The sequence below is a fragment of the Macrobrachium rosenbergii genome, chromosome 48 (assembly GCF_040412425.1).
Source record: "Macrobrachium rosenbergii isolate ZJJX-2024 chromosome 48, ASM4041242v1, whole genome shotgun sequence".
Lineage (NCBI taxonomy): Eukaryota > Metazoa > Arthropoda > Malacostraca > Decapoda > Palaemonidae > Macrobrachium > Macrobrachium rosenbergii.
The window spans coordinates 61,394,548-61,415,887 of NC_089788.1; the positions used below are offsets into that span (position 1 = coordinate 61,394,548).

Genomic DNA, 21,340 nt, shown 5'->3' on the forward strand with positions numbered 1-21,340 from the left:
CAAGGAACGCGCCCACATAAACTAGGCTCACAGTCGAAATGACTCTGGCTCTGCAGCTGATTACCCTTTCAGGTGGAAATTGAATGGGTCGTGGGGTAAGGGGAGCAGTGCAGGGGGGAGGGCGGGGAATTTATGGAGCTTCCTTTACGAAGCTTTCTACGAGTATACATCTCCAAACATAAGTCTCCCTCAGGCCTCTGACGTGGTCTGGTTTTTCGTTGCTAATTGTGTGAATGCGTTGCTTTAGACAAGTGATCGATAACACTTAGTCAACTTTGAAAAGGAAACCTTTGTTTATGTAGCTTCATGATGCACATTGATTTCCATAAATCATATGTAAAATTTGAACAGTTTACTAGATATCTTTTAGATCTTTCAACATAAAGGAATTTTAAGTTGTTTAGTTTTAAGTGCATTTTCCTGAACGCTTTTCATTTGGTCGAGACAGTTTTTTATTTGTTATGAATGTCCAAGCTGCGTTCGTTTTCAATGAAAGCAAACTGCATCTCCCGTTGTTTATGGGGTAAACGCCAGTGCCGCACTCCGTAAATTACGACAATTGATATAATTAGATTTATAGAGGCCAATTTAGTAAAAATGTGTGTTCTGAAAACTCTCATTGCTACTGACTTTATGGATGTGGAGAGCGTTATAGCACTTTTGAGTGGTATCTATCTTGAAAAGGAGATTTCAGAAAGCATTCTTGCTTTCATTGTAATTCTGCTCTCTGCTTTAAACAGGCATCATTATTATTAATATCAATATTATTATTTACGAGACTCTAATGCTGAAATACCAAATGTAGACAGTTAGCATTTCTAGCTCCCTGCAAGCCACAGATGTACATGATGCGGCCATATGATATATTTAACTTTTCAGATTTTCATGCAGGCAGAAAAGTACCTGTTCATGTAAAGTGTAACGGTCATATGATTGCCATTTCATTTATCATGTTCAACATATCACTATCAGAGCAAAATGAATAGTTATGCAGATTAGTGATTAATAAAATCTACTTATGCAGGCACTGAAAAATATTTCTAATTACTTGCAAAAATATATTTATCTCCACAGATAACCGATAAAAAAGCGAGTTTGTATAATAATAAAGATCACTTTAGCGTCGAATATTAGACATTCACCAACAAGAATCATTTCAGTTTCCGAGCAAAAAAGTTGTTACCGAAGTATCGACAATGTGATTCAGACGACATCATGCACAATTCCTTCAGTTTCATATTAACTATACCAACAGTTCCCTGAATTTATTTAAGAAATAATAAGTCATTCAGAAGTAAAAGGCACATTGTCAAACATGACAAGAACAATTCCACGGACCATTAGACAATCGACAATTTCAAAACTTCGTCTGCAAATATGAGAACTAAAAGTTTCCCTTGACTTTCTCTAAAGAAGAAAAATGCAAATGTCCTGTGACATTTAAAAATGCCAGGGCATTTTCGCCTGGAGCTCTCTCCCTTCTTTAATGAGTAAATTGCAATGCCCAACGCACACACACACACACGCGCGCGCAGAAAGAGAGGGAGGAAGAGAAACTGGGACACAGAGCTACAACATTCTTGCAATGCGTATCATGTTTCCATTTTTCTTTTACCAGTTGGAGGTATGTTTTTCCTCTGCTATGTTTGTTAGTTCGAGTATTTCTTCCGTGTTTAATGGTTCTTACCAAATATTTACATTTAGCTTTCTTTTCCCACACTGGAGTGAAGTCTTCAATTGACGTAAGACATTTTTTGTTTTGTTTCACGTAAAAGTGAAGAAGAGTCTTCCTCGATCTCCCACGATCAATTTTGCTCTAGTATTACTAACTATATTCTCTCTCTCTCTCTCTCTCTCTCTCTCTCTCTCTCTCTCTCTCTCTCTCTCTCTCTCTCTCTCTCTCTGGCAAATTCTTTATTCCAAGATAAATCTCAGGGCTAACAGTGATTCATTCTTTCAAAGGAGGAAAGGATTCTAAATATTTTTAATGACGTCAGAATCTTTATCCTGCGTATTCCCAGATCCACAAATGAAAGTTTCAGATTTGAATTAGATTTCAACTAAAAGTAAATGAATAAAAGTCATGTACATTATAGCTGGTTCTTTACGCTCATGGCGCCGACTTCATTCGTTATCAGTCATTCAAAGGAAAGATCCACACTCTGAACGCAAACAATTTGTTCATCACATGAAATCAACATGCAATGCACAGGCTCTTATGGCCGTTGAATCCCCAAAATACATTTCACTAAAACATGTGATAACACATATTTCCAGAAAGGTGGTCATTCCGAAATTGGTCTCACAATTGCCTGTTTTAGTTTTCTGTAAAAGAAAACTATTGTGCCGACTTTGTCTGTCCGTCTGCACTTTTTCCTGTCCGCACTTTTTCTGTCCGCCCCCAGATATTAAAAACTACTGAGGGTAGAGGGCTGCAAATTAATAAGTTGATCATTCACCCTCCAGTCATTAAACATACCAAATTGCAGCCCTCTAGCCTCAGTAGTTTTTATTTTATTTAAGATTAAAGTTAGCCATAATGGTGCTTCTGGCAACGATATAGTACAGGCCACCACCGGGCCGTGGTTAAAGTTTCATGGGCCGTGGCTCATACAGCACTTTACCGAGACCACTGAAAAATAGATCTATTTTCGGTGCCTTGATTATACGCTGTAGCGGCTGTACAGAAAACTAGATTGCGCCGAAGAAATTTAGGCGCATTTTTTCCTTGTTTTTCCTCTCTCACTAACCCAATATTCCTTCGTGTCGGTCGTAACCTTGGAAATCATATGTATTGTAGCCTACGAAGACTACTTCAAATGTTGGTTTGCTTGTAAGATTTCAATTCCCAGAATCCGGAGAGGTCTTTGTTCAACAGGATTCGTTGTAATTGAATAACTGGTACCTGACGTTCCATGTTCCAGCTGAGCCTCGATCCTTCAGGAGGTTTTTTCTGTCTTCACAATATCCAGGCGTCTTCTGGCCAGGTGTTGATCGGAGAGTAAAAACCTTCCTATGAGAGGAGAGGTGTTTGCTTGCGGTGATGAAGGCAATATTAAAGAAACATTTGTTCTTTCTATTTCACAGTGTTATGTTATGTTACTGATGGTAGATACTAACGAGGGAGAGAGAGAGAGTGACGGTAATTTGAAATCGGTTTAACAATAGTCTAAATGGAGCAACTCCTTGAGTATTGGCTCTCTGCCTAGAAAGATATCTCATCGCCATTAAGTTCTTATGATTTTACTCTTTACAGAAGACCTTTAAGGTTTCACATCGTTGAACGTTTAAGTAGTCCCTTGGTGTTCAAGCCGCCGAAAGAAAAAATGTTATAACAATGCTTCTTTCGATGCTTTTAACTATTTCACACGTGTTGTCTGGCTGTGGATGAGATATATCTATGGAGCGCCATTCTCCGTCGTTCATTATCGCCAGTGGCTATGTGGGCAGCAGGATGGGAGAGGTTCTAGAGGTCATGCCTACCAAGAACGCAGATAAACTATCCTTACAGACTATCCTTGTCTGGGAGGATGTGAGAGAGATTCCAATACCTCGATCTTTGCTTGAAAAAAAAAGGTTTTTGGAACAGAGGGTAATAATACCTCTACGGAAAATGGTGAAAAATATGCAAAGATGAATCATGATTAACTGTTTTTTTTTCTTATTTAATTCATTGCTGAGAATGGGAGGACGTCACCATTTGTAATTGCCCTTTCGATGGGGTAATGTGCCATAGACTGATTTTGCATTATTTTAAAGTCTTCAGTAACTGAACAAATTACATAGACTAATTATTCTACTTCAAAAAAACCTTTTAAAAAAGTTGTAAAAGCTAAGCGGACGTGAATAATAATGAATTAAGTCTATTAGCATTCATTCCACGTTATAGGAAAAACAAACGAAATCTATAAGTATTAATCAAGGTTTTTATCAGTGTCTTCATAGCATAGAAAAATCTTTAACAATGAAAAATATGCAAGAATCAAATTGAAATGAAATCAGTTACTTTTTCTATTCATATTTAATATCGAATTTATCTAAATGATGTTGATCACTGAGAATTGGTTCCAGGGCATCATCGGGAGAGAGAAACCAATGACGTCATCAGAAGAGAAACGGTCGCAGTTATTGTCCATTTGGAGGGAAAATGGCGTCTTTATTCAGATTTATCTTGTGACGTGGATTTTACAAGAGAGAGGGAGAGAGAGAGTATGGCAAAGGAGATTGGCAAGAAACTAAATAAAAACTGTAGGTAGGGTATTGTGATTTAAACAATATATCACAATACCCTTTGCACATAACAAGAGAGAAAATTTTCTTGCTCTTTGACGAAATCAAATGTAAACAATTGTTTAAAGTGAGTTCACCTCAAATTTAAATCAATGTAGACAAGATGAATGTGGGACGAATAATGATAGAAAGGGGCGAGAAACATTAGTACACAATGGAATAAAAGAAAGTATTTCAAGCAGTGGAACCAAAAAGGAAAAATTTCACCGTACGCGCAGGGATGTTATGTCGTTGCATAATGCAGTCGTGAATCGGGACCCAGCTCTCTCTCTCTCTCTCTCTCTCTCTCTCTCTCTCTCTCTCTCTCTCTCTCTCTCTCTGCGATAACAACATCAGAATTTCAGAGTTAAAAGGAGCAGAATATTCTGGCAAGAAAGTCCCTGACATTTTAAACGTCAAGGGACAATCGATCCTTCGCCACTCTTATTGAACATACCGTGGAGAGTCGGGTTCCAAATGTCGGGATGAAATTCTGTCTGTCGTACTTTCCCCGCAGTCTTTTCAGAGATTATGTATATCTCTTACTATCTTCATACCTCTGAAAAATATTTTTTGTATAATTAAAATTTTGAGGATTTTTAAAGCGATAGCGATCAAGAAAATGTTTATTGTAGGTTAGAAGATAAAAACGATGTCCTTTTATGCCTCGAAGTGAAAAGAATAATTTTGTAATTGTTATATACATGGCAATTCTAAAAGGTGATAAAACGTTTACTGGCGGAGAACTGCATCATCCAAAACGTTTACAAGAGAGATTTGGAGGACTTAAATTTTTGACGAAGCAGTTGCATCAGTTAATGATAGTGACAACAATGAATCCGGGGACGAAAATAACGGAGAATATTTTCGCTGAGTGCTTTTAGAATTAGATCAGTTTTGTTGCCAGAGGGATTTTATATTGTGTTTCACTCCTAGTAAAATAATTCATTGTTTATGGTAATAGTCTTAAAGGGGAAACGTCTCCTGGAAATTATTAAACGTTTAATTGTGTTCCATTTGAAGACAAATGTTTTGCAAGTCGAGACCCGTAATTCGTTGGAAGCTTTTTCAGTCATTCTGTCAACGTTGACGCTTCGGGAAATGCTGGCATTTGCTTTATGCTTTATCTGTTAATATGCTTTGACTGTCCATTTGCCTCCTGTCTGTCAGTGTCCTCTGTCCACTGCATTGTGTTCTGTCTAATTTTAACCTTTGTCTGTTTATGTATCTTGTATGTTTGCTTACCTTTTGTCTTTAGTTTCGTTGCATGTAATTATGTTTGAGTGTCTATTGTCATTTGGAATGCATTAACCGTATTATTCGCTGTTTTGCATTATTCTGGTCTCCTGAACTATTGAGTCTGACTCATAGAGGAATATCTGCTGAAGCAACAGACATAGAAGTCCTTATATATATAAGAAAAGAGTGGGACATGACCATTTGGTGTTTTGCGCCTCCTTCAAGGTTTTAGGCCGCCTTCACAAAAGCAGGTATAGGCTCTTTACATAGGCAGCGGTTGCACCCAGTAGTAAGCCTTGTTGTAAGCGCGAAAAATGTTTTAAAGACGCACTACAATTAATTCTGAAAATACTTGAAGGGGTGGCATTCATCCTATGAGGTACGGCTTTGGTTCACTTTTTATTCTCCATAGGCCTATGATTTATTTTTCTTAATCCCGATACAGTAGTTTTTTGAACTCCAATTCCGTTTCTAATCAATGGCAAATGATGAGCAATATATGCACCTATAGCCAGCATTTTATGGTGTTCATGCAGTTAGCAATTTGTTTGTTGTGAGAATTCACGATTCCAACTCGAACCTGACATCGCCTCCAGCTGTGTGTGAGCAGCAGCTTTTGCAGGCAGGAGTGGGATCAGTGTTTGATTTTAATGTATTTATTCTTTTGATAACGTTCACACTAAGAGGTAGAAGCTAGAACCATGAACTCTAGCAACAAACTAGGATTGCCAACTATGCATCAACACCACAAAATGCTCTCTCTCTCTCTCTCTCTCTCTCTCTCTCTCTCTCTCTCTCTCTCTCTCTCTCTCTCTCTCTATCTCTGTATATATATATATATATATATATATATATATATATATATATATATATATATATATATATATATATATAACTCAAATTCACTGTACTTTGGTATATTTCTTTATGCCTAAGGACCACTTAATTGTATTTCCCCTTAGGTGTAAGTTATTCCCAAGGTATAGTGAATTCGATATTGAACCATATTTTTACCCTAATAGGCTTTGTGAACATGAAAGTTCCGTGCGTGTATATGTGACAAAAATTTACTTACAAACATATCAATATATCTATGAATATGTATATTATATATATGTGTGTGTCTCTGTATGTATCTATGTATGTATATAATTACAGTATATCATTATTTGTAGGGTTAGGTTGTATACATAGGCGAAACGTTTCTTGACGTACTGTACAACAGTACCTACCGGGATGAAACCGTAAGCCAATTTAATGGTTTCACTTTTTCGAGATAGATAGAAAGGCGGGTTAATCAAGGTCAGCGTTTGGAAATGTTCCTTTTGCGAAGTGAACTGGCATCTAGAACCGAAAATTGACAAATATCTTCATCCTATTAGACAGGTCGGATGTAGGGAGTTCGCGCCTCCATTATGTTACTGAAAAATGTCTGGCTCTGCATGTCGGTCAGTTACTGCTGTGGTGTGAGGTGGGCGGTTGGGGGAAATTGGCTGATGTTCGCCTGAGCGCCTTTAGGTGGTGGAGGACTGATACCAAGCAACTTTAACTTTACTCCATCTTTATCAAATTATTTCAAACCATACTCTAACAAAGGTCATCGATGCCGAACGGAGACTGCTCACAGTATTTAAGTTACTGAAGTTTTCATACGTCAATAACCCCCTAAAATTACTGCTTTGACAAAAATAGGACTGAAGATTTCCCTGGCTCTTAAGATGAACTGACGCTCAAGGTTAAAGCATAATGCAAAAGTTCAAGAGAAAATAATTAATCGGCATTTTTTTTCCTACTTCACAAGTTCGAAAGTGAGACTCACCCTACTGACTTCCCTCACTTTTTGGAGAATATTGACCTACTGTGACATACCGTGATCACACATACGCACGTGGACGTATATTCCCAACCATCTTATTTTAACAATATATAAATGAAAAAACGAAACGAGATAGAAACTAAACCAGTGACTCTGTCAAGATTAACAGCTGACAAAATTATGATGAATAAAATCGATGCCATTAAACAGAAATGTCTAAAGAATGGAGTCCTATTGTAAAAGGAAGACTAGGGGTTGATTTAATGAAATCAACTTTCTGCAATTCCCCGAGGCTATGGTGGAGTTACGTAATGGAATTAAGAATTCAGAAATGAAATATTCATGGATTTCGCTGCGTTAATTCCGACCCCGGAATCTCAACTACGTTCTCTCACTTGCTGTTTTATTTTTTCCATCCTTCGTGAGGTGAAGGAATTCTTCTCTTCTCTGTTGGTTTAGGAGTTCTCTCTTTTGCCAGTCTTACTTTCTATCGTATTTTTATGCAGCAAGAGCTTTCCTCCCCTTTCTTTCTTTCTTTCTTGGTCTTTGTGCGAGGGATACTCTTTACTTTTGTATTTGGATAAATGTTTTCCAGTTATTCTAGTTTTTCCTTTTCAAATGGAAAACGGCTCTTTTAGAGGAATTTTTCTGAGCATACATTCTCTTCGGATTCGCCTTCGCATTTTGACGAGAATTTTAGTTACTTGAACATTATTTTCTTCTGAAAGTATTAATATTATCTCGACCTAATTAAAATTACGTCTAAGTTTTAATTTAATGATTTTTATTCTGAGGAAAAGTAGTAAATCAGAGAAAAGATATAGTCCCATAACCACCTATTTAGAGAGAATCTCCTCGGTATAATATCCATCTTCCTTCCGTCTGGCTTTTGACATAAGTTCCCGATTAATCTTGAGGGATCGTCCGCCCAATATTCCGCCCAAAAATCTAATGTTGGTGTTGGAAGGAGAAATTTGATTCTGTACTTTTTCTTTATCAAATATCATTCAGTCATTCATTTCGTCTGCACTTGGTAAGATTGAGCCTTATGAAATTCATATCTATCCAACTCTCTCTCTCTCTCTCTCTCTCTCTCTCTCTCTGATTAGCTAAATATAATTAGTCATGGATCCTAGGGATATAATTTCCATGCTACCATAGTAGAAAAAGTAAGACCCTTTTCTTATTCAGGTTACAGAAGACAAGAAATCGAAAGTCACCTTGAGTCATTACCATTTTTTTATTCCTCTTAGAATTGTTGTTTATAGTCTTCTCTTGATTTATGTCAATAACATTGATAGACATTTCTTCGAAATCCAGAACTAACTGTTTATTCCTTTACGCAACACAGTAACTTTTAGGACTGTGAACGTCATTATCATCTCATTTTATATTAAAACCTTTGACCGATTGTCCTTGTATTAAGACTCGCGTGAGGGACGTTGCAATCGCGTGCTAATGCCCAGTAATGGCAGAGTCTCATGTCATGTCGTGTGGTATTCACAGCCGGGGAAGGAGAAACGCCGCTGTTTTATGCTGAGTCTTTTGAGAGTCTAAGTTTAGCTTGACATGAACAGCGATAATCATAAGATAATGGATATCATTTCCCGACTGCTGAGTTGGTGCTGCTGGTTAGGTTTGCTTGACGTTGTCTGGTGAATGAACCATTGTAGCGAAATTCGTTGATGGAATTTTAAGAAAAAGAAAGAGTGGGGAACAATGAAGTGGGAGTTAAATAAGTTATGGAAGAACAAACAACAAAGTTTTATCATGTCGTATAAAGTTAATTCAGACTAATGTGTGCAATCAAAAATGTTCCCATACAAATATCAAGTCCATACTCCATCTTTTTTCCTTTCAACTTGTAAAGAAAGTTTGCGCCAACGTTTTTGTTCACCCTCGCAGTCTGAAAATAGTCATGGAATAGCTCCTTCAAAAATATAAAATAAAAAAATCACATAGTAAGGAAAAAGCCAAAAAATTAATTAGTAAATAAATGGAATGCTCTTACTCCAAAATTTTGTATCCGGGTTTTGCTTTCAGATGTACTGTAGGTGAGAAGGCGTGGAAGACACGTAATAGGTAGCCATTGCTGCCCTGTATTTCCCATGTTGTCCTTGTTGTTTGAGATTACAAGTTATGCACATTGGCTCATGTTGGTGTGGACACTTTTATCCCTTGGTAAAACCACCAAAGACTGCTTACATTATTTTGTAAATAATTTCAGGTCTAGAACAATCATTACATATATTTTTATATTGCTTATGTAGTCGTATTATACTTGAGTAACCTCTTTCCTTTCTTGTTTGTTGTCTAGCAGCCTTCGGCATTCCTCTGTGTGTTCACTTCTCAAGCAATTCCACATCAGTGATTTGGGTCAGTTAAAACTGGAAGAGAAAAAATCGAATGGTCGACCTTAAAGCTATCCCTCGCACCAGTATCTAAGGTTAGTGACTGCTATGAGACCCTTATTTTTTTTTAATTTTCACTTAGTACCTTCATAAGTTGTGCACGGAAGACAAATCTAATTATTGAAATTCCTCTTCGGCTTCAATTATTTTGAGACCACCTCCTCGGTGTTGGGATTTTAGACTTTTACTACAGTCATTCAACTCAAAAATCTGTTTGTATATAAACTGATCTTGTTTTTGTCATAGCACCCAACAACTTCCTATGGGCATATGTCAGTTTATCGTAAATCCTGAGTCTTCATCGTTTAGGCCTACTGCATTTGGTCAGTTTTCCTCTAATGTTGAATAATAAGGAAGTATTTTCTTAGTTCTCTTAGAATCAGGTTTCATTAATATCTTCATACAAGTCACCCTCTGCTGTCCTTTACTTTCCCAATTTATCTGATAAATACGAAGTACTTACTCGTGCTCATTCTGTGAAAAAAAAAACTACTTCGCAAAAATCTCCGACCATCAAATTACAGCGGAAAGTATCTCTAAAGAAATCTCAAGTTTGAGCATAACTTGCTACAATTCAAGGATGCGGTTATTCACCTGATTTAAGCTCTCATAAACTTAATTAAGCTCTGAAACTTTGACGGTGAAAGCTCGAGGGTTTTGTAGATGAAATGATACAGGCTACAAAAAAATGGAAAGTTAGAAAAGAGAGCAGCTTTCCTCTAATTGATAGAGAAGGAGTATGAAGAATGGAACGCGTTTGAGATGAGCATCTTTTATTAACATCAGAAGTTGGAAACTTATATCCGAGAAATGATGATATACTGTGACGAATTTTTCCTTTCATATTTTGGCGGACTTTGATAAAAAACAAAGAAAATCTTTATCATCCTAATATTTTTGTCACAATAATGCGGTACTTGAGTTGATTTAACCCTCGGAAATAGGAAGTTGAAACTTAGATTCCTGCCAGTTTTGAAGCCAGAGAAATCGTCATTATTCCTCGGACCATTTCTACTGCAAAGAACGATCCCGCATAAACAAGATCCATAGATGAATACAAGTTCAGGTATTGGGTGTAATGGGTTGGGAGGAAATTTCTGTATATCATGAGGTAGACTGTGATTTTTAGGCTGAGTTGCTCAACTGAGAAAGAGAGAGGAAAGTGACCATAACAAATATAAAGTCTATTACTTGTTTACAGAAGTCAGTTGTTCTTAGTTTCCTTCCGTGTTATAAACATATCCGTGAGAGTCAGTAGATATCCCATAGATCTTTGGAAATGGATATTAGTAGCGATATCTTTGTAAACCAATGTTAAAGCTAGATTAATATGATCTAAAACCAAACAAAATACGATTGATTGCTATAACTTCTGAATAAGCAGCAGCGATGCCCTTCACAAATTACGAAAATAATTTTTGACAAAATTTACTGCGGAAAATGAGTGAAATTGTGTCACCTCCAGAATCGCCTTCAAGGCGTAGTTTAGTTTAGTGATGAATGACCATCACTATGCTGTAGTCTTCACGGTCCACTGCCAGTCTAAGTCGAATGTTTATTTCCTTGAAAATGAGTGAACAAATAAATGGGAGGTGAGCATTTTCTGAAGAGGGTAACCCCGTAGAGGGGTAGGGACAACAGTGCACCTCTTGCATTGTCATTCGTTCCGATTTTGATGTTCATGAAGAGATGTAATTTAGTTGACCGAATATAAATATAAGTAAATGATGAAAATACGAAAATCCTTGGGTCATTTAATGAATTTTAAAAACAACATTTTGAAATATTACTTCACTTATTCCGATTTTAATTTTTTTATGTATGTATGGATACGTGAATAAGTGTATTTATTGTGTGCATGTGTTCCAGTGCGGAAGCGTGTGCCTTTGTGCGGTTTTTAGTTTAATTTTTCACTCACTCGTCATCACACCGAATGAACTGTTCGGTTCCAGAGCTTGGCCTCAGGCCTAGACCTGGAATTTTATTCTAACCCTTCAGGCCAGAACTATGAGAGCTGAAAGTCAGCTCAGTGGTCTGGTTAAACTACTTTAATAATAATAATAATAATAATAATAATAATAATAATAATAATAATAATAATAATAATAATAATAATAATAATAATAAGGTGCACTGTAGGCACTATTTAAGGTTCTCTGCAACGTCCCTTTGGCCCCCTGCTGCGATCTTTCATTCCTTTACTGTATCTCCGGTCATAATGTCTATCTTCCATCTTACATTCCACCCTCTCCTGACAACAATTGTTTCATAGTGCAACTGCGAGGTGTTCCTCCTGTTACACCTTTAAACCCTTTTACTCTCAATTTGACACTCAGCTCTGAATGAACTCATAGGTCCCAGCGCTTGTCCTTTGGCCTAAATTTTATATACGTGTTCTAAAGAAGAGTAAAGCTGGCTCGGTGCAATCTTCGTATTAAGTTTTAACGGGAAATTATGCAATAGACGATCCATTTTGAGTAAATTGAAGATTGTCTCTATCTGGGAATCACGAATTCTTAATATAAAATGTTAACTTAATTTCAAATGTAACTTTAATGAGAGAAACATTCTTTCCCAACCATTTTTGTTACTTTCACTTTTAACTAATTCTGGTGAAATAAAAAAGAGCTGTTAAGTTTGTTGAACTTTGCTGACAGGATTTCACCAGGTTCGATTTCGTGAATTAAGTTTTCTTTAACCTTTTACCTCCCAGGTATAGAATCATTAAGCAAAGCCAATGAAATTTTGTGAAAATACTTTATTGCCATAAGTATACGGCTGTAGAAAAAATTGTCGATATTAATTAAAGGGGTGCCGAGTTATGGCACTGTTCCCATATGGGAACGCTGGGACTACGTGTTTTTGCTGTATTTTACCAAATTTTCAAAATTCATACATAAACGTTATAGTGACCGTTTTTCTCTTTCTACTTGGCAAAATCTGAAGAACTGGAATAAAAATTCATGTTATTTGTTACAATGTTGCAGATGTAGCCTCTCACAAACAAATTATTTTGACACTGCGCGGTAAATTATTGCATACTGTGTACCTTTATCAAAATGTAATCGAACTAGGCATTTTTGGTATCTTGCATTTTACCTGCAAACAACACATCTTCCTTGCTTGCAGCTCTGCTTTATATGGCCACTACCATCATAGCGAATGTCAGTGGGTAGTTCTGTGATCTTACTTTAGTCAATGTCTGTGCGTGGAGCTACAGACGTCAGCAAACAGAGCGTTATTTCTCTCCTGAAATCATCCGCGAGATGGCAATGCAAACGCCAAGTAGCAATCACTCACAAATTAAGTGCATTGGAAAAGAATGGCCAGCACCATTTCTTACCCCTGATCCCTAGTCTGTACTTGGCCAAAAGACGATCCATTAGGTCTACTCCGCCCATTCCTTCATTGTGTTTGTGTACATGATGTGGCATTTCTACCTTAGTTTTGGGTGTATTCTTCACATGACAAGTAGCTTCATGAAGGGGCCAGTGAGTCTCATGGTTGCTTGCAATCGTCACAATAGAGTTGTCATTCTATTTACACAAAAATTCTCCATCACAGCGAAAATCAAATTCTCCTCTTGTGCTTTTCTTCATGACTGCATTTGGTTTCATCAACTTAGCAGCACCAGCAGCCCTGTTATCTCGAACAGTGCCAGTAACCTTGATGTTCTGCTCAGCAAGGGACTTCAGCAGATCATATGATGTAGAGAAGTTGTCAAAGTACACTTCATGTTTAGTGACTGCCGAACAAGACTCAATGGCCGACATCATGTCTTTCACGCCACGGGTTCCAAGAGGAAGTTTTGTCTGATCGGGCCCTTTGCCTCTGTAGAGCTTTAGCTTATGAGGGTAGCCATCACTGCTACAAAGCGCCCATATCTTGTAACCAAATCTAATTGGCTTGCACCGGATGAGCATTTTTGCCAGTGTCGTCCATAGTATGGCACCATGGATTCATCCACGCTGAGCTTCTCATGAAGAATATTGTAACTTTTGAGATTTTCATTTAGGATTGTGTAGATGGGCTCAGTTTTGTCTAGTTTATTTCCTTATGGAAGATTGTTGTTGTCGACAATGTGTATGGCACTTTACAAGGCTTGAAACTGGTTGGGAGTCATAGCAGAAGTAACAACTGGAACCCCAAGATCAGGCTGAGTGGACCTGAGGGAGCAGTAGTGCCTTTCCTCTGGCAATCTGTGGTAGCCAGAGTGGTAAAATGACAAGAAATGCCATTATTTCATCATGGGTGACACTGAAATGTTGCAGGTTTTTGTCCCTCTTGGCCTACAGACACGTATGAGTAACAATCATGTCCAAAATAGATGGGGTGAAAATACATGTCCGGAGCTGGTATGGGAATAATGAGCTGGATCAGGAAAGACTCAAGTGTCTTTATGGGATCATTTGGCAAATGACGCCTAAATTCATACTTGTTTTCCAAAATGAGGTACGAGATAATTCTGCAGGCTGTTCAACTTCATCATCTTCACTCACATCGCTTTCGTCCGGCTCCAGTTCACCAACTGGTTCAACTGCTTCCTCATCACTGGACATAACATCACTAAGATCCTCAACATCAGTGTCGACATTCTTATCTCCACTGTATGTATGTATGTATGTATGTATGTATGTATGTATGTATGTATGTATGTATGTATGCATGTATGGCTGGATGGATGGATGGATGTATGTAAGTATATTAGTATGGATGGATGTATGTATATATGTATGGATGGATGTTTGCACGTAGCCTATATATGTATGGATGGATGGATGTATGTATATATTTATGAATGGATGTATGTATATATGTATGTATGCATATATGTATGTTCCTTTTGTTCCCACGATCATGGCGTTCCCATGTGGGAACAATCAAATATAAAACTCTCTTACTGCTTTATTGTGATTGAAATTTTATCAATATATAATCATATACCTTCGTTTTGGGTCTGCTAAGTGCTAATAACATCCCAAGAAATCAAACTGCAAATTTGTTACCAGTTTGCTGCTCTTCTAATCCAGGAGACTAAAAATGGCAAAATGTACTAAAATGTCGGAAGAGAGCACTGTCGTTCGCAAAGAGTCAGAGGAAAAGTAACTTGATAGTGTCAGACCTTGGCCTATACTGTATCCCTGGATATTAATACTTTTCAAATTATTTTGTTGAAACAGGGTCAAATCAAGGATACAAATTATGTTCCCACATTGGAACACTGGGAGGAAAAATGTTAAAGAACAATTTAGTGTCATAGAGATGATTTTCCTAAATGAATGTTGCAATTTCTCAGTCAAGTAGCATTTTTTGCTTTGCCGAAGAACCTGGTCTTCCTTCAACGATAATAATCCCATTCAGTTTATTTTTTTCGTTATAATTTTAATAGATCATATAAATTATTTCATACACGTAAGACATGAGAACAGTTACAGGTGTTCCTTTGGTAAAACTACAACCCTAACATTCGCAATGCCAGATTTGTTTACACAATCAGTCAATTCCTTGCCTGCTTTAATGTAAATAATAATTCGTTACCATATAAGAAAAGGTCGGTTTTAGTCAGGCGCCAGTTTTGAGTTTCATCTTCCTCTAGTGTAGCCTTTTTCTTTCCTTTATCTTTTTTTTTCTTGAAGGTTGTCCCGATAAGTCGAGAAATATTGAAATTCAATTTGGATCGATGAGACTTTGAGGATTCCAGGTCTTTGTTCCAAAACTTATCACAGAAGTCACTTGCGCTTCTTTTCGGATTCTTTTTCGGTTCGGTTTCTTTTTTGAATGACCATTTCTCTTAGAGATGCATTTTGTTGCGTTTTTTTTTTTTTGTTTGTATATTACAATTCAATATCTCCAGATTTAAAAAAAATATTTAAAAAGGAAGCAATGTTTTTTCCTGAAACAGTCGATTAGTATACTTTACGGAACAGTCTACTAATCTGGTTGTAGATTATTAATAAGCATAAAATTTTACTCTATTCCAATTTAAGCTAAGCATGTTTATCTATTATTTCATGTACTTTATATATATATATATATATATATATATATATATATATATATATATATATATATATATATGTGTGTGTGTGTGTGTGTGTGTGTGTGTGTGTGTCGCTTTGTTTTGCTTTATATTTTATATCTTTGTACATATCTAGCGTCATTTTGCTTTGTACTTTCTCTTTTAATGCAAATAAGAAAGTCTCTCTCTCTCTCTCTCTCTCTCTCTCTCTCTCTCTCTCTCTCTCTCTCTCTCTCTCTCTCTCTGTTCATAACCATAAGTTTATGGTGGACAATCCCAACGCGATCATTTCTATCGCAGGAAAGTAGGGGAGCGAGACATTCCCTTCCCTTCCCTTTTTCCCTTCCATATTTCTCTTCCATATTTCGGGGAACATTTAACCATTACAGAACGCCTTCATATTTATCGGGTGTCTCCCTCCTGCTTCCCTTGGGCCTATTTGTTGACCCTTTTCGCTTCATGCTGAAATGGACAGACATAATGACGTCGTTACTGCCAGCTCCAATTTTCGCATGTTTATTTGCGCACCAAGTTCGCCTAACATCTGAAAGAACCTCCTCCCTGAAAATCCCTTTGGGTTTCTGATAACTTAAGCATGAGTTAACATATGGCAGTTAGCTGATTGTGTTGGAGCGTAGCTGAAGTGCTGTAGGGCATAAGGTTAGCAACCGCATCCCAAATTACCGGCTGTACAGAAGAACGGTATGATCTCTTGGGGCAAGCTCTATTTAGTTGCATGACCCAAATGGCCTCTGTGAAATTATGCGGCTTTGCTTTGTCTCCACAAGTTTAGACTCTTCTCCAGACTCCATTCTCATGGCTTTCGTCCAATATGTATATGTATATATATATATATATATATATATATATATATATATATATATATATATATATATATATATATATATATATATATATATAATAAAACTGGAATGGAGAGAGAGAGAGAGAGAGAGAGAGAGAGAGAGAGAGAGAGAGAGAGAGAGAGAGAGAGAGAGAGAGAGAGAGCGATTTGAATCCGTTTTGATAAAAGCGGGAATGGAATAACCTCCTTGGATCTTCTATTTCTGCCTCTAACGTCGTCTCATCGTCATTAACTGTTTTATATCTTTTCCCTCGAGACTTACAACAGTATTCCTTGGAAGTCGTCATTTTGGTTGGTCTTCACCTGCAGATTATTTCTTCTTCCTGAAAGCATCTATTTTTGATGCATATATATATATATATATATAAGTATATATATATATATATATATATATATATATATATATATATATATATATATATATATATATATATATATATATATATATATATACATACACACACGTCTGTGTGTGTATTTGTGTATAAAGATTACCCAAAACTTCTGTCATAACAAAATAAGTGGTTTGTTACCCATTTTCTTCAAGTAATGATTTATTCAGTTTCCAACTATTTACTTGGGTCCTTTTTGATTTGCGCTGGCTTTCAAGGAACGGTTAACCTGCAGGCTAAGGTTTATCACTTATTAGTTTTTCATTCCTTCGTCCCCAACTAAACCGTTTTGAGAAGAATTTAGAACTGTATTGCATTCATTTAATACTAACGCATATCCGCCTACGCATTATGTACTTGGTTTATTTTATGGCGACGATTTCATTGGAATGATTATTAACGACTGCGCCTGTCACCGTTCTATTATAATATCCCTTTGGTGTTTAGATCATAGAAAGAATTTAATCATACTCTACTTCTTACTGCCATCTAGCTGTCGCTTTCTGACCAGCCCGTGTACGAAAGTCTGCTTCTTCTGTCATCCTTGGCCGCTGAAAGTAGATTTGCCGTCGGAACGCCAGAGTGACCAGACCCAAGACTACTCCTTGAGAAGGGTACCAAAGTAGAAGAAAGTTCTTTGTTCTTCGTGTGTTGATTGGCTTCCAGTGCAAACGTATTGGTGCGACGTGTGCGGGGTGTTCGTCGTTTGCTGTAAGGAGGGTTTGCTTATTCGAGTTATAATTTTTTTCCTTCATTTCTATGATTTTCACATATCTGGAATGTCATTGAATTTACAATCCAAATGACTTTTTGTATTTTTATTTTCTGAATTATTACCGCAAGCCGTATTTATTTCAATGTTTTACGGTTGGTGAAAGCAATAATTTTTTTTTTTTTTTTTTTAGATTTCTGGGGTCTGCTGACCGTCTCATCACCCACACCGGAACTTAAAGATGACGACTTTTCGGACTCCGTTGGTAACTATTTTTCATTCAAAGTGAAGAGGTAAGGAACTTTCATCTTTGAATATACTTAAACCACACACTTTGCAAGCTAATCCTCCCCCTTCAGGGGCGGAGCCTCTGAAGGGGGAGGATCTCTTCTGGCGTACGGTAGACTAAGTCTACCGTACGCCAGTAGGGGGCTTGCACACACACACACACACACACACACAAAATAACAAAATAATTAAGTAAATCAATATATCTTGGTAAGTGAAAGCTTTGGTCTTGTTAACATATAGTAAAGCACACCAAAAGGGCATTTGCGGTTGTTTTTCAGAACTATTGCTCATAATTATCGTATCTTTAGTACTGGTAAAACTTGTAGAAAGACCCAATTTTTATGGATTCAAGATAGTTTCCTTCTAAATGGATTAAAACTTGTCCTTTTTTCTAATCAATGTAATTAAAGATTTATTAGTTTATGTATGTTAGATTTTTTTTTTTTTTTTTTTTTTTTTTGTCAAACAATATTAACCGATTTTCCTCTTCTTACAGGTTCAGCTTGACTTCCCGGCCTTGAAATGAACGAAACTGAATGGTGGTTTTGGTAGTATTAGCTCTGCTAGAATACGGTTTTAATTACTCTCGATAAATTTAAACTTTTTACTTAACCCAGATAAGTTGACGTTCGCCTATGAATGTATTTTCTGGGATTAAAGAAAATACTTGCTACTGGTAAGTTGTTTACTTCGAAAGGACTAAAGCAAATTGTTGAATGGTTTGTTTTGGCTTTAAAATTGTGAAATGCAGCTGTTGTCTTTGTAGTTGTAGTTGTGCAGTTAATCAAATTAACATATATGAACGATTTGCATTTATATTTACTCGGGTAAGGTTTTTCTAAGGAACAGTAAGGCAAGCTATATGCTGTCTTTGTACATTGTTTCAACTATTATAATTGTAATAGGCGATGGTCTTGGAGGAAATTGATGGTTGACTGCCTTCCGGTCTGGGAATCACGTGCTGATGGAAATGTTAAAATTTACAATTAAAAACATGAAGGATACTATGACGAATTATACTGAATCCTCTCGATGTTAGTTCGAGTACCTTGAAAAAATGCGCTGCTCCTTGTCTTTTTAAGTTATTATTCAGGGGTTAACCGAATGTTTGGCATGTGTGCCTAAAATCTATAAATCAATCAATCAGTCCGATTTATATGGAACAAGGTAACAGGGGCCATTGACTTAAATTCAAGCTTCCCAAGAATTGTTTGAGAAGTTCCAAAGATAATAGGCAATGCTGAATCCATTAGCTTAGGTTAAAACTGCACTAACTTCGGTGTTTGTGAGTAGCTCATTCACCTTAAGAGAAGAATGTACGGAACAAACTAGTTGTCGAGTTTTAAAGCTTCGTCATAAAGGTGTAAAAGGTTTGAATTTTTGTATTATAATTTAACCGTCAAGTACAGGAAAGAGCTAAGATCACCAGAGGCTTCGTAGTTCAAGGGAACGGACTTGGATGTCTGCTTCCCTTCCCAGCGCTGAATGACCTCGTAGGTCCCAGTGCTTGGCCTTTGGCCTAAATTCTATTTTTCATTCCATTGTTGCGCCCCTTCCTTGCCAAACCTGAAACCTCACTGGTAAATCTAGTGAAAGAGAGAAACGTTTGAGAACCAGTGTGCGTGGGATTTGTGTATGCTGGAATAAAAGACAAGAAAGTAATTTAAGTTCGCTTTGTAAAAACAAAAGCTACAACCTCCTTGGACTTTGGTACCTCTGTTAAAACGTTGTCTCATCATCGTTAGGTTTGTGATCCATGTCCCTCAAGACTTGCAACAAAGACCCTCGAAGGCAACAGACTTTTGATCTTCGTCTGTAGGTCTTTGCGTCTTTCTTAAGAGTAAAACTGCTTGTGGGGCTAGTATCTTTTTTTTTTTTTTGTTACTCTTCTAGTCTATTCGTGATATTAGATAAATTATACGTAAATGAAATTATGAAAATATGCTCGAATGTTGCAAAAGTATATTCGAGTGTTTTCTCGTAGGAGCCAATAGAAGATAACAGTAAAGTTCTTATAGTATTTTTGTCAGTACTCTGAGACTGTACAAAAGTAATTAGGGCTATTAAAGAAAATGAAAACAGCCAGAACTCAACATCAGTAGCATCGACAGTAATAATGATGGTTAGCTATCGAAAAACATGAAAGAACAAACAAAGCGGTGTTAGCCCTGGTAGGAGAGTGGTGCCTCGGGGCTTTTCAGTACACCTCACTCTGAGCACTGTAGCTTGCAAAACTTGGTTCCTTTTGCAGCATCCCTTCGGCTTCCTCATTAGGCCGTTCTTTTAGCTGCAACCTTTCATTCCATTTTTACTATCCTCCCCGCCCGTTCATATTCCCTCCATATTACTCTGCCCTATCCTAACAATTATTTCAACATCATTCTCAGCGCTGAATGACCTCAGTACTCATCCCCACTTGGTCATATGGCGTTCGGCTAAGGATTTTTTATGGGCGTTATGGTAGTTTATTCCCAGTCCATTTCGTTTACGTCTGTGTTAATGCTATCGAAAACTTCTCTTTGGGAAGAGAACTTCCTCGGTTACATTTCCCCCAACAACCGCGCAGCCAGAGAAACGCTTTACTAAGGAAAGTTGGCCTTTAAGCGGAGATTGGCTCTTGTCTCCGGGAGAGGGCCTCGGGGCTTTTCCCTTGGGAGTTCAGTGCCTTCTTTTTGATATGAGGAAACGCCGCCTGGACCTCCATTTATTGGCCTTTATTTTTTGTTATAGATTTTTATTAAGAAAGTCTCCTTAGCAAACTCCTGTATTTTTGTTATTCTCCTCTTTTTGTTATTACAGATTTTCCCCCTTTTTTTTCATATATCGAATTGCTTCCTCATTAGGCCGTTCGGAGTTTTTTCAGGACGGTGTGAGTTTGGAGGAAACTGGTTGTTTTATAGTGGTCACTGTTTGCAATCCTCCCCCTCCTCTTATTTCACAGGAGTGTTTACGCCACGGTCACATTTTCTGGGCTGGAGATCAGGTTGTTCTCCCGCCCTGTGACTTTGAGGACGTTTCTTGGGCAGCCGAAGTGCAGGCCAACAGCAAATGGGTACACGCACCTGCTGGAGTCATTACAGAAGGCTGTGTCCTTGGAATAGCAACGGCAGCAGGACTTCCTAACGACCTTTTATATATATATATATATATTTTTTTATATATATCTTTTTGATATATATATATGCTTTATTTTTGTGTATATATATTTATTTATATAAGATTTTTGTGTTGATACGAATATCTATTTTTATATATTTTGTTACTCATCTTTTCTCCACTTGATCATATAAAAACAATAATAACAGCCATTACATCAGCAGTACCTC

General features: G+C 37.1%; 2 protein-coding genes across 3 annotated transcripts in view; one reads left to right on the forward strand and one right to left on the reverse strand.

Moving 5' to 3' along the window:
* Positions 1-21,340, forward strand: part of LOC136831453 (facilitated trehalose transporter Tret1-like) — a 280,303-nt gene that overhangs the window by 167,392 nt on the left and 91,571 nt on the right. For both annotated transcript variants that reach the window (XM_067091927.1, XM_067091928.1), the window contains 4 exons: positions 9,642-9,770; positions 17,505-17,722; positions 17,917-18,016; positions 18,511-18,690. The gene's annotated coding sequence lies outside the window, so the exon portion shown is untranslated. The remainder of the gene's footprint in view (positions 1-9,641; positions 9,771-17,504; positions 17,723-17,916; positions 18,017-18,510; positions 18,691-21,340) is intronic.
* LOC136831118 (piggyBac transposable element-derived protein 3-like) lies at positions 13,272-13,658 on the reverse strand. Its single transcript, XM_067091072.1, has one exon. The coding sequence runs from the start codon at positions 13,656-13,658 to the stop codon at positions 13,272-13,274; it is 387 nt and encodes a 128-aa protein (XP_066947173.1).

Coding starts and splice junctions, on each gene's coding strand:
- LOC136831118 (XM_067091072.1), bottom strand. CDS start 13,658: ATGCTCATCCGGTGCAAGCCAATTAGATTTGGTTACAAGATATGGGCG.